This window comes from Rhincodon typus, chromosome 3 (genome assembly GCF_021869965.1).
Source record: "Rhincodon typus isolate 14 chromosome 3, sRhiTyp1.1, whole genome shotgun sequence".
Classification (NCBI taxonomy): Eukaryota; Metazoa; Chordata; class Chondrichthyes; order Orectolobiformes; family Rhincodontidae; genus Rhincodon; species Rhincodon typus.
In genome coordinates this window covers 112,102,568-112,115,181 of record NC_063334.1, presented here as the reverse complement: position 1 = coordinate 112,115,181, position 12,614 = coordinate 112,102,568, and the positions used below count along the sequence as shown (strand labels likewise).

At 40.6% G+C, this 12,614-nt stretch overlaps 1 protein-coding gene across 1 annotated transcript in view; it reads right to left on the bottom strand.

Annotated features, from left to right (window-relative positions):
• Window positions 1–12,614, bottom strand: part of LOC109930049 (N(4)-(Beta-N-acetylglucosaminyl)-L-asparaginase-like) — a 38,597-nt gene that overhangs the window by 14,828 nt on the left and 11,155 nt on the right. Inside the window, exons 2-6 of the mRNA XM_048595335.1 lie at window positions 9,011–9,164; window positions 7,900–8,012; window positions 5,007–5,119; window positions 4,759–4,876; window positions 2,830–2,905 (exon numbers count right to left, since the gene is read on the bottom strand). Of these exons, the coding sequence (XP_048451292.1) occupies window positions 2,830–2,905; window positions 4,759–4,876; window positions 5,007–5,119; window positions 7,900–8,012; window positions 9,011–9,164 (574 nt within the window). The remainder of the gene's footprint in view (window positions 1–2,829; window positions 2,906–4,758; window positions 4,877–5,006; window positions 5,120–7,899; window positions 8,013–9,010; window positions 9,165–12,614) is intronic.

The window sequence follows — 12,614 nt, the reverse complement described above, 5'->3', positions numbered from 1 at the left end:
AACACAATAATTCACATAGCAGTCAATGTTCTCGAATGAGTATATTAGAAAACATTTACCCAAGAGCCAGGTTTACTTGAAATTGACTCAGTGGTGCACCGAAAATGGAAAGTCAAATATTGGCACTTTTTTTTAAGCATTATACACTTTATATTCACTGTGCCTTCCAGTATATTGTCCTACCAACAATTTTCAAACATTACTAATGGGTTTTCTTCCATTATCTCATGATACACGATTCCATTTGAGTGAAAGAGATTAGAATTAGCTCCTAGACCTTTCTTTCATGTTCTACCTCAAATAATTAAAGGCTTGCATGCAGCTGACTGCAATACTACAAAAACAGCTTGCATTTACACAGCACCACTGACATGGTCACACTTCCAAAGATGTTTCACAGGAGCGATGGTCAACAAAATCAAATTGACAACAAGCCAAATAAACAAGATAATGGAATGGTTGACCAAAAGCCTGGTCAAAAAACATGGTTTTTTTTTATAGGAGCTCCTTAAAAAGAGAGACAGAGATTTAGGAAAGGAATTCTGGAGTTGAACACAAGCTGAAGGCACAGCTGCCAGCAGAATGGTGAAGGTTTAGGCAAGAAATTAACTAGACACAAATTAGGTATTAAACCTGGGATTTTCTCCTTGTTTAGTAATCCAACGCCCAACCTCACCTCCATTTTTGATGCTCTAGTCCCTATATTCTCTCTGACCATGGTCAGTTCTCCAATGCCTCTTCTTTCAGTCACAAAGGACACACACTCTTGAATGTAGACGGCAAACAACTAAAATGATTGTGATTGTTCTCGAACAAACAGATATGGCAAATAAGTTATGATCTAGATATGGCTGGATCACTATCGGGTCCTGCTTCTGTCTGAGAAAACTGCTCATAATTTCAGGATCATTCTGGGATGCAAAAGTATTTCAACTTCTCAACAGTCTTTGAAAACAAAAACCCATTCCTCATTTGTTAACTTGAGAAAACTGACTGACTCGTTTCTGATACTGACCTATATAAAACCTAATATGTAATTGCCAAAATCAGTTCCTTTTAAAGGTCAACGTCAGAAGGCACAACTTATCAAGTTAAGGTCCAACAGGTTAATTTGAAACCACAAGCTTTCGGAGCACTGCCCCTTTGTCAGGTGAACCTCGTGTCGTGTGACTTCTGACTTTGTCCACCCCAGGCCAACACCGGCACCTCCACATTGTGGCTTTTAAAGGTCAAGAGCTTTGTTGTGGTCAGTGGCAGAGAGGAATTAGTTCAGCCCTCCTAACTCAAATGTTCAATCCATAGCACAACACTCAGCCCTATGAATGATAACCTCTCTCAATGCCTCCAGTCTCGGAATTATCAGACTGTCTAACATTGAGTACTAAATGAACAGAAATTAGTCTAACTAAATATTGTGTTGATCCCTGCCATAAACACCATTACCTGGCCATTAAATTCTTGCCCCTCCCTGCTGAACTAGATTTGGTGTCACACATGACACAGATATGAGCTCCTGAACACGTCTGTACTATCACTAAGAAGACCTAATTACACCTCCACGAAATTGTTCAACTCAGCTTATCAACTGCTGAAACCAATCTCCTTGACTTCTTAACCTCTGGACTTCACCTTCCAAAGCTCTCCTCAGCTCTAACCGACAAAAGGATTTCTTCAGCTCTGGAAATTCCTTCTGCCTTCCTCGCTTTTCCCCTTTAAGATACTCCTGAAACTCACATCTCATTTTGCCCTAATATCTCATTGTGGCCAAATTTTCTTCAGCATCATTATTTGTGAAGCACTTTGGAAGGAGACTTTGTATTGCAAGCATGTTATAAATACAAGTGGTTGTTTTTAACAAGCTGTCAGGGGATGTTAACACAAATTTTTACAACAAAATTCATCAAATAATATGCTCCAGCCATTGTGACAAAAAAAATAGTGCTGGGTTGCTTTCAAACCAATTTTAGAAGGTGCAGTGCTATCCAGTCAACTGTTTGAAACACATTTAAAAACATATGTTGATATCAATAAATTGCCATCTGTTAAACACTCAAGGTTTTACATTATGGGGATAATTTTCAACTTCACTGCCCGGGCAGTAATGGAGCAGGACGGATTTTCCACTAGATTTTAATTCCATACTTTAATTGTCATATCAGTTTAATTTGAAATTTCCAATTAACTGGAACATTATGCCAACTATGACAAAAATACAAGGCAAGAGAAAATACTTGACGGAAGTCACACACTAAAAGCAACACAAGGGGATGGCATCTTACTGTAACTCATGATCCAATAACAAATGAAGGCATTTAGCAAAAACAACAGTTAGCCCCAAATACTGCCAGAGGTTCACTCAAATTTGTAAGTGATGTTGATGACTTTATCATCATTTGCTAAAGAACTTTCAAAGTAAATACAGTGAGGAGCTGGAGGAACACAGCAGGTCAGGCAGCATCAGAGGAGCAGGAAGTCGATGTTTCGGGACTAGACCTTTCATCAGCACCTGATGAAGGGCGTAAACCCGAAGCGTGAACTTTCCTGCTCCTCTGATGCTGCCTGGCCTGCTGAGTTCCTCCAGCTCCACACTGTATTGACTCTGACTCCAGCATCTACAGTTCTTGCTATCTCTGAACTTTCAAAGTAAGTGACGCTGTTGGCCCAAACAATATTTAGTCAAGTCGACAATCCTTATGCTAATATGAGAGACAGAGAACACGAGCGCAAGACAGATGGAGAGAGTGCACGAGACAAACAGCGAACCAGAGATAGCGAGACATACAGAAACAGAAAGATTAACTGGAAGCTTTAAAACAGAAAAATACATACCCTGGGATTTTATGCGTTGCACCATTGGTAGATGTTCCAGCCACTATACTTCTACTCTTATCAATTACAATCATACCTAATTTCAAAAATTCAATGACAAAACATCATACAGGAATCTATAACTCCACACAACTGCATGAGTAGCTGTAAAGTTCATTTTGACGTTCATGTAGTTGTGGCCATAAGTAATGTGCAATGGAATTCAAGAGAAAACTTCACATAAAAGACATAAAATGAATCATGATAAATCCCAAACGCCTACTTTATGAAAGTCATAAACCATATGTAAATGATTGAGAATTTAATGAACTCAATCTGACAGCATATTATGAGTGAGCTTTAATACAAATTGCAGAGTGCAGTAGATCTTTCATTAATCAGAGATTAATACAGCACAGAAGAGGCTCTGTGGTCTATTGTGTCTATTGTGCCTGCACTAACTACACTAGTCCCATTTTCCAGCACTTGGCCCATAATCTTGAATGTTATGACATTTCAAGTGCTCATCCAAGCACTTTTGAAAGGTTGTGAGGTTATCCTGTTGAAGACCCACCTGTGCCAGAGATATGCAATGACGTCACTGAACAAATTAATTAGAAAATGTCTACATCTTTATCAGGACAACACTCAAACTTCTCTGGAAAAGCTCAGCAGGTCTGGCAGCATCCGTGAAAATATAAATCAGAGTTAACGTTTCTCAACGGAGGTTAAGTTCTGAGGAAGGGTCGCTGGACCCAAAACGTTGACAATGATTTTTTTCTTCACAGATGCTGCCAGACCTGCTGAGCTTTCCCAGCAACTTCTGTTTTTGTTCCTGATTTACAGTGTCCGCAGTTCTTTCGGTTTCTACTCAAACTTCTCTGCTCCAAAGATAACCACCTAAGCTTATCCAGCTTCTCTTCAGAGCTGAAGTGCTCTATCCCAGGAAACATCCTGGTGAATCGAGGGTGCACCCCCTCGAGTGTAATCGCATCCTTCCTATAGTGTGGTGACCAGAACTGCACACAGTACTCCAGCTGTGGCCTAACCAAAGTTCGGTACAGATCTAACAATGACCTCCCTTCTTTTATATTCTATGCCACGACTGATGAAGGCAAGTGTCTCGTATGCCTTCTTAACAATCTTATTACCAATTTAATCAGAAATTAAAGAGACCTACTTTTTACAATTTATTTTGAATTATTTATATATAGTAAAGTTAATAGTTGTACAATTCATTTATATCGTATTTCCCTTTTAATTATTGTCTATAGCTATGTGGTGAACTATGAATACCTGTACATGCAGCCAAGATAATTTTTTTCCAATAAACCAATTACCTGTCTACCTACTTTCTGTACAAGCATGTATTTGTTTCTTAATTAATTCATGGGATGTGGGCATCACTGACTGGGCCAGCATTTATTGCCCATCTCTTGTTACCCTCAAGAACATGGTAATGACAAGCTGCCTTCTTGAACAGCTGCACTCCAATGGGAGTAGATATTCCCAAAGTAATATCAGGGAAGGAATTCCAGGACATTGATCCAAAAGGGTAAATAAACAGCATATTTCCAAGGCAGGATGGTGTTCGGCTTGCAAGAGTATTTGAAAGTGGTGGTGTTTTCAAGCGGCAGTCTGTATCATAGAATCACTAGAGTGTGGAAACAGGCCATTCGGCCCAACAAGTCCACACCGACCCACAGAGCATGGCCAATTTAGCATGGCCAACCCACCTAGCCTGCACATCTTTGGACTGTGAGAGGAAACCGGAGCACCCGGAGGAAACCCACACAGACACAGGGACAACGTGCAAACTCCACACAGACAGTCGCCCGAGGGTAGAATCAAACCCGGGTCCCTGGCGCTGTGAGGCTGCAGTGCTAACCACTGAGCCACCGTGCCGTTCCCTTCAAGGTGGTAGACATTGCAGGTTTGGAAAGAACTTACCAATGGTGTCATGGTTGTGAACATTGACCACGTGTGCTGGCATTCTATGTCTTTTTGACCACTGCCCCTTCTTTCGCTTATACGGTCCACAAGAAGTTTTAGCATTTGGAAAGACATTCTGTGAAAATCAATTTTTTTAAAAACACAACAGTTGGTAATATCATGAAAGTCTTATTAATTTTCATATCATATCAGAAAACAAGTTAAAATATTTAATAGGCCTCATCCTTGACAAAAGTGACACTCACCTTCCAGAAATTGGGCTGGCATTTTTTGCTCAGCCATTCTGCATGGATGGACAGAGATTTATTTGATGTTAAGTCTTCACTGAGGAATCCCATATTTTGAGCAAAGATTGATGCTGTTGGAAAAACGTTACCTTCATGTGAGAAGTTCAAAGATATTGCATTGATACATAGAACAGTACAGCATAGGAACAGGCCCTTCAGCCCACCATCTCTGTTTCAATGACAATGCCATTCTAAACTAAACCCATCTGCCTGTATATGGTTTGTATCCCTCTATTCCTTGCCTGTTCATATGTCTGTTTAAATGCTTTTTAAATGTTGCTATCGTATCTGCTTCTAACATTGGCAGTACTTTCCAGGCGCCTACCACCCTCTGTGTAAAAAAAACTTGTCCTGCACATCTCCATTAAACTTTTCCCCCTCTCACCTTAAAAGTATGCCCCTTGGTTTTTGACATTTCAACCCTGGGAAAAAGACTCCGACTATCCACCCTATTCATGTCTCTCTTAAATTTGTAAACTTCCATCAGGTTGCCACTCAGCCTCCAATGCTCCAGAGAAAACAATCCAAGTTTGTCCAACCTCTCCTTAAAGCTAATATAACCCAACACAGGCAACATCTTTTGTACCCTCTCCAATGCTTCCACATCCTTCCTGTACTATAGTGACCAGAATTGGACACAATACTCCAAACATAGCCTAACTGAAGTCTTACACAGTTGAAACATGACTTATACATTTGAAACACATCTTTCTAGAGTCTCACTCATAGCCACAGAAATGCCTAACTGTGCCCTGTCTATACAGTCCCCGAATAATCTTGTTAAGTGCACCCAAGACGTTGCAACTGACCTTCTAAGTCTCAGACCTTTAATTATCCTTTAGCAATACAAAGATTGGGAAATGAATTCCAGGCAGACCACTGACTGTTTTCTGGTACTTCCCCTATCCCACGTACTCTAAGGAAATTTCATAGAATCATAGAATCCCTACAGTGTGGAAACAGGCCATTTGGGCCCAGACCGCCCCTCTGAAGAGCATCCCACCCAGACACATTCTCCTACATTTCCCATGTCTAACCCACCTAACCTAAACATCCCTGGACACTACGGGCAATTTAGCATGGCCAATCCACCTCACCTGCACATCTTTGGACTATGGGAGGAAACCCAAACAAACATGGGGAGAATATGCAAACTCCACACAGTCACCCGAGGGTGGAATTGAACCCAGGTCCCTGGCGCTGTGAAGCAACAGTGCTAACCACTGAGCCACCGTGCCACCCACTTAGCATTTCCAAACGTATCAGTTTTCTGTACACCAAGTCGACCCAGGAATGAAGTCTTGGCTGTCTGTCAACATATTTAAGAACTGGCACAAAATGTATCAAAGGCCATGTATTCATATGAGCTGGCCAAAGCTAAATTCAGACCAGCTCAACCTCAAAAAAAAAGCAATGCAAGGGATGCAATCTCTAGATTGTATTAGGTTGTCCTCAGCTTGGACTATTCTCAATTAACCATTTCCCGCTGGAGAGAGAGTCCGGAACATTGTTCCTGATGGTTAAGTTGATGGTCAGAGTGAAAACAAAGTGCTGGAGAAACTCAGCAGCTCTGGCAGTATTTGTGGAGAGAGCAACAAAGTCAACATTTCAAGTCCAAACTCTTCTTCAGAACTGTGCAAAAGGTCAACTCCAGCACGTTGTTTTCATTTCAGATCTCCAGTATGAGCAATATTTTGCTCCTACATCAGGAAAGGAAATATGACCAAAATCAATTTGATCTTGACAGCAATTTCAAGCAAAAAGGGGGAATTAAGTCTGTTCCTCTCTATTGCGTATAATATCATTCTTGCATCACTGGAGACTGGAGGCAGGAGGCACAGAATCATTAAAGATTGCAAAAACCATCCATTATCTCAAGTAATTAGTTAATTATTTAAGATCGGCTTCTAAGCTAATTACTAAAAAGGCCTTGTTACATTTTGCAAAAACCTGACTTACATTTCTCCCAGTAAGTAAACAAATAAATCAATACAATCAGCAATACAATGCAGCATTACATGATTTACTCTGTGTGATATGAATCTTTTCCAATACATTAAACCCAAATCATTGCTTCAAATAAAGGACATTCTGCTTTCCAGCATTATTACTTGCTGACTGTAACATAATTAATCCAGAATAAACCATAACTGTGCACTTTTTTGAAGAGTGCACATCGAGAAACTGAACGAAACTAGAAACATTTTTTAAAAACTGCCTTCAAATAAAAATGGAGCCATTAGATTTTTGTTGAATATTCAAAATCAATCAAATGAAGACAAAAAAATAAATTGCGCCTGGTCTTATTATCTTGGAGCATCCAGTCAGTCATTAAATGTGTGTATCTTTCTTAACTTGAGCTTGTCATTTCTTTGCAATGCATAGTTAGTTTAATTGCTGCTTGGGAAGTTAGGGCAAGATGTGCTTTGAACTGCTTGAAATTTCCAGTCTTCCTTTGCAAAATGTTTGTCTACCACCAAGTGTTGCGTGCCAACACATTCACAAGTCTAGGGCAGCAAGAAAGCTTAGGTCAGCTGCTGCATAGATGCTATGGGCCGAAACAACAAAGGCCTGTCAAGCCATCAATGCTAAAGGCTTGGAAACTGGGTAAAACCCCTTGGGCTGTAGTTTGACATGTAATGAAATTTGTGAATATTAGCTGCATTTGTAAACACATTAGTGGACATAGAGCATAAGAAAAAAACTGATATGGATTATCACTATAGGTAATGCCAAGTTTCCAATGTCATACAACGTACTTTTATAAATTTCATGAATAAATTAAATACATTGAAAAACAAGAAAATGTTAATACAAGTTCTTTTATCGGTAATGAACAATGGAGACTTACCTGACTCTCCCACCAACAATGAATGACTAGTATGTTCCATCACTGCTCTTGCAACACTGATTGCACTTTTAATTCTTCGCAGATTTCCAACTGCTCCAACCTCAATTGTGTTACTGAAGAGTTTTAACAATATGTATATAAACGTGTGAGTGAAGAATTTCAATGTTTATGTTTCAATTAACAGATGGCATGCTATCATTCTGCCACATCAAAGTTCATGTTCACAGTGTTCTCATTAAAAATATTAAATATCACATTAACTTGAAATAGATTGCATGAATCATATGCGGACTTTACACATATTGTGAACTGTGTGTAATTCAATTAAAATGCATTTCCAACCACATACAAGAAAATGGACTGCGCAGTTCTGAGATTTAGTGAGGGGAGCATAATCCATTTCAAACATTTGGGGAATGTGGGAAAAAGGAAGACTAATGCTCCTCCAGTAATTATACCTACTCATGTAAAAGTTGAGTTTTTTTGAGACCAAACATTAATCAAAATAAAAAGGTCAACTTATACCTAATACGTGAGGGGAGGTGGTGGCATCGTGGTAGTGTCACTGGAATTAATCCAGAACCTCAAGCTAATGTTGGGTTCAAATCCCACCAAAGCAAATGGTGAAATTTAAATAGAGAGGTAAAGATATATGGCCTCATGAAGATCATGCCACAATTGTTCTAATGTCACTGACGTACTTTAGGTAAGGAAATCTAACAGTTTTACCAGTGTGGCCACATTGGACTCCAAAACCCACTCCACTATCCTCTGGAACACAAGTGGAAAAAGAGCGATTGACAGAAAGACTCACTCGGGTGTTCCTGACAAACCGGTTTCAAAATGTGAGCATAAAGTATGTGAAACATAACGGATTTTTCAGCCAATCGTCAACTTTTGCACAAAGTTGCCTATTACTGCAGTCAGTATAATAGGTTGAAAGGCAAATAAAATGTAATGGAAAAAAAACAAAAATTTTGAAGCTAGATCTTGTTTTGAACAAAGGTATTTGCAGCAAATTGGTGTAATTCATTACATAAATCGATCCTGAAGATTCAATTGCAAACGGATAAAGTTCTATTATGCACAGTGGTCAGTTTTTTTGACTTACCCATTCATAATCATAGCATCCAGTGTTGTCTCCCCATGTTCATCCGGGCTTCCTCCATATCCCACAGTGCCATCACACTGCTCAAACTCACACTGACTGCAACCTTTCTCTACTGCATCCAAAGCTGAACCTCCAGAATGAAGAGTGTCCCATGCTAAATGCAAAACATATCCATTTAATCCGAATAAAGGTAGAAAACAGTTTTTGTTTTCTCTCTTTGGATTTGGGTGTTGCTGGCAAGGCCACATTTGTTCTCATCTCTAACTGCTGTCTGTAAGATGCAGTAGCAGAAGTAGGCCATTCAGCCCATCAGGTCTGCTAAGCCCTTCAATAAAATCATGACTGATCTGATCATCTTCAAATCCACTTTCCTGCCTTTGCCCCATAACTCTTGATTCCCTTATTGATTAAAACTCTGTCTGTCTTAGTCCTGAATATACTCAACAACCCAGTGTTGACAGCCCTCTACAGTAAAAAAAATCCACAGATTCATTACCCTCAGAAGAAATTCCTCCTCATCTCAGTCTTAAATGGGTATCTCCTCACTGAGATGATGCCGTCTGCTCTAAACTGTTTCACAAGTAGAAACAACCTCTCCTCATCTGTCTAGGGGACTCTATAATTACAGTCACAGACAGGCAGTTCTACAGAGACTCCAGGATGGTATGTTGCCTCCCTGCTGCCAGGATCAAGGATGTCTCTGAGGCAGTATTCTGAAAAGGGAGGGTGAGCAGCCAGAGGTTGTGATTCATATTAACGACATAAGCAAAAAGAGAAACGAGGTTCTACAAGGGAAATTAAAGGAGTCAAGTGGAAAGTTGGAAAGCATGACCTTTAGAGTTGTAATCTCAGGATTACTCCCTGCACCATGCGCTAGTGAGACCAAAATTGTAAGATAATACAACTGAATGCATGGTTGATGTAGAAGAGAGAGTCAGACATCTGGATGATTTTGATCTCTTCCAGGGCAGGCAGGGCCTGTACAAGAAGGACAGGTTGCATCTAAACTGGAAGAGGACCAACGTCCTTGCAGAGAGGTTTGCTAGTGCCACGTGGGACGGTTTAAACCGGTGTGGCAGGGCTTTGGAAACCAAAGCAGTAGGTCAGCACGTGGAGTGATTGAGGAGAAGGTAGATGTTGAGTCAAGCAAGTCTAATAGGAAGTACACGTGAGATTAATGAACTGGTGCTATTTTAATGCAAGGAGTACAGCAGATGGGGCACGTGAGCTTGGAGCCCGAATTAGTAGATGGGACTACAATGTGGTAGCCATTACAGAATCTTGGTTGAGAGAAGGGCAGGACTGGTAGTTCAACATTCCAGGGTTTAAAGGTTTCAGGCGAAATAGAGAGGGATATAAAAAGGGGGTTTAAAAAGGGGCATTACAGATTAAGGGGAATATTACAGAGTACATCTTTGACGACTCATCCAATGAGGCAATAAGAAAGGTGCAACCACTATGATGGGTCTACACCATTGGCCTCCCAGCACCCAGTGGGAAGATCATGGAGGCACATCATGGAAAGATGTAAAAACAACAGCATGTGATAGGGGCTCGTGTTACTTTGCTCAACATTGACCGGGACACTCTTAGTGCCACGGGCCTAGGGTGAGGTAGAAGTTGTTCAGTGTATCCAGGAGAAATTCTTGCAAAATATGTAGATAGTCCAACTATGGAAGGGGTCATGCTAGATATTGCATTGGGGAATGAGTATGGCCTGGTGATCGAAGTTTTGAGGGGGGGGGGGGGGAGGTGGATTTTGGAACCAGTGATCATAATTCCATAAGTTTTAAGATAGTTATAAATAAGGATAAGTCTGGTTCATGCATGTAAGTGCTAATTTGGGGGAAGGCTAATTACAACAGGCAGGAAGTGAAGAAATTGGTTTGGGGGATGGCTGTTTGAGGACAAATCCATCACTGACATGCGGGAACCTTTTAAAAGCCAGTTGATCAGAGTTCAGGACCAGCATGTTTCTGTGAGAATAAGAGATAAGGATGGCAAGATTCAGGAGCCTTGGGTGACAAGAGTTATTGAAGCTTTAATCAAAAAGAAAGAGAAAAGAAAGCATATCTAAGGTTTAGGAAACTGAAATCATACAAAGCTCTTGAAGAATATAAAGGAAGCAGAAAAGAACTTATACAAGAATTAAGGAATGCTAAAATCGGGCAGGGTCCGTGAGGAAAATAAGGAAGGCAGGAAAGTACTCAAGCAGGGAATTAGGAGAGAAGAAGGGGCATGAAATGGCCTTGGCCAGTAGGGTTACAGAGAATCCAAAGGCATTCTATAGATACATTTAAAAAAAAAAAAAAAAAAAAATCGGACAACCATGGAGAAGGTAGGACCACTCAAGGATAAAGGAGGGAAGTTGTAATTGGAGGCAGAAGATGTAGGTGAGATCCTAAATGAGTACTTTGCATAAGTATTCACCCAGAGAAGGATATGAAGGATAGTGAGATTTGTGTGGAACGTGTTAATAGGCTAGGGCATTTTGGGATCAAGAAAGAAGTGGTGTTGGATCTTTTAAAGAGCATTAAGGTGGATAAGTCCGCAGGGCCCAATGGTATCTACCCCAGGTTACTGAGAGAGGCAAAAGAGGAAATTGCTGGGGCCTTGACCAAGATCTTTGTATCCTCTCTAACCACTGGAGAGATCACAGTTGACTGGCAAGTAGCTCATGTTGTTCCTCTGTTCAAGAAGGGGAATAGGGATAATCTAGGAAACTGTAGACTGGTGAGTCTCATATCAGTGGTTGGGAAGCTATTGGAAAATCACAGCCTAATTAGGGACTGTCAGCATGGCTTTGTGCAGGTTTGGTCATGTCTTACTAACTTGATGTAATTTTTTGAGGAGGTGACGAATGAGGGTAGAGCAGTGGATGTTGTTTACATGGATGTTAGTAAGGGTTTTTGCAAGGTCCCTCATGGTAGGCTCATCCAGAAGATTAAGATGCATGCGATCTATGGTGACTTGGCCACGTGGATTCAAAATTGACTTGCCCACAGAAGGCAGAGGGTAGTGGTGGAAGGGTGTTTTTCAGGCTGGAGGTCCATGACTTGTGGTGTTCTGCAGGGATCTGTACTGGGACCTCTGCTGTTTGTGATATATATAAATGACTTAACTGAAAATGTAGATGGGTGGGCTAGTAAGCTTACAGATGATACAAAGATTGGTGGAGGTGTGGATAACGCAGAAGGTTGTCCAAGGATACAGCACAATATAGATCAGTTGCAGATATGGACACAGAAATGGCAGATGGAGTTTAATCTGGTTAAGTGTGAAGTGCTGCATTTTGGGAGATCAAATGTTAAGGAAAACTATACAGCTAATGGCAGGACTCTGAACAACACTGATGTATAGAAGGATCTTGGGGTTCAAGTCCACAGCTCCCTGAAAGTGGCCACGCAAGTAGATAAGGCAGTAACAAAGGCATATGGCATTATTGCCTTTATTGGTCGGGGAATTGAGTACAAGAGTCAGGATGTCATGTTGCAGCTTTATAAGGCTTTGGTTAAACCACGCTTAGAGTATTGTGTTTAATTCTGGTTGTCACATTACAGGAAGGATGTGGAGGCTTTGGAGAGGGTGCAGAAGAGTTTTACCA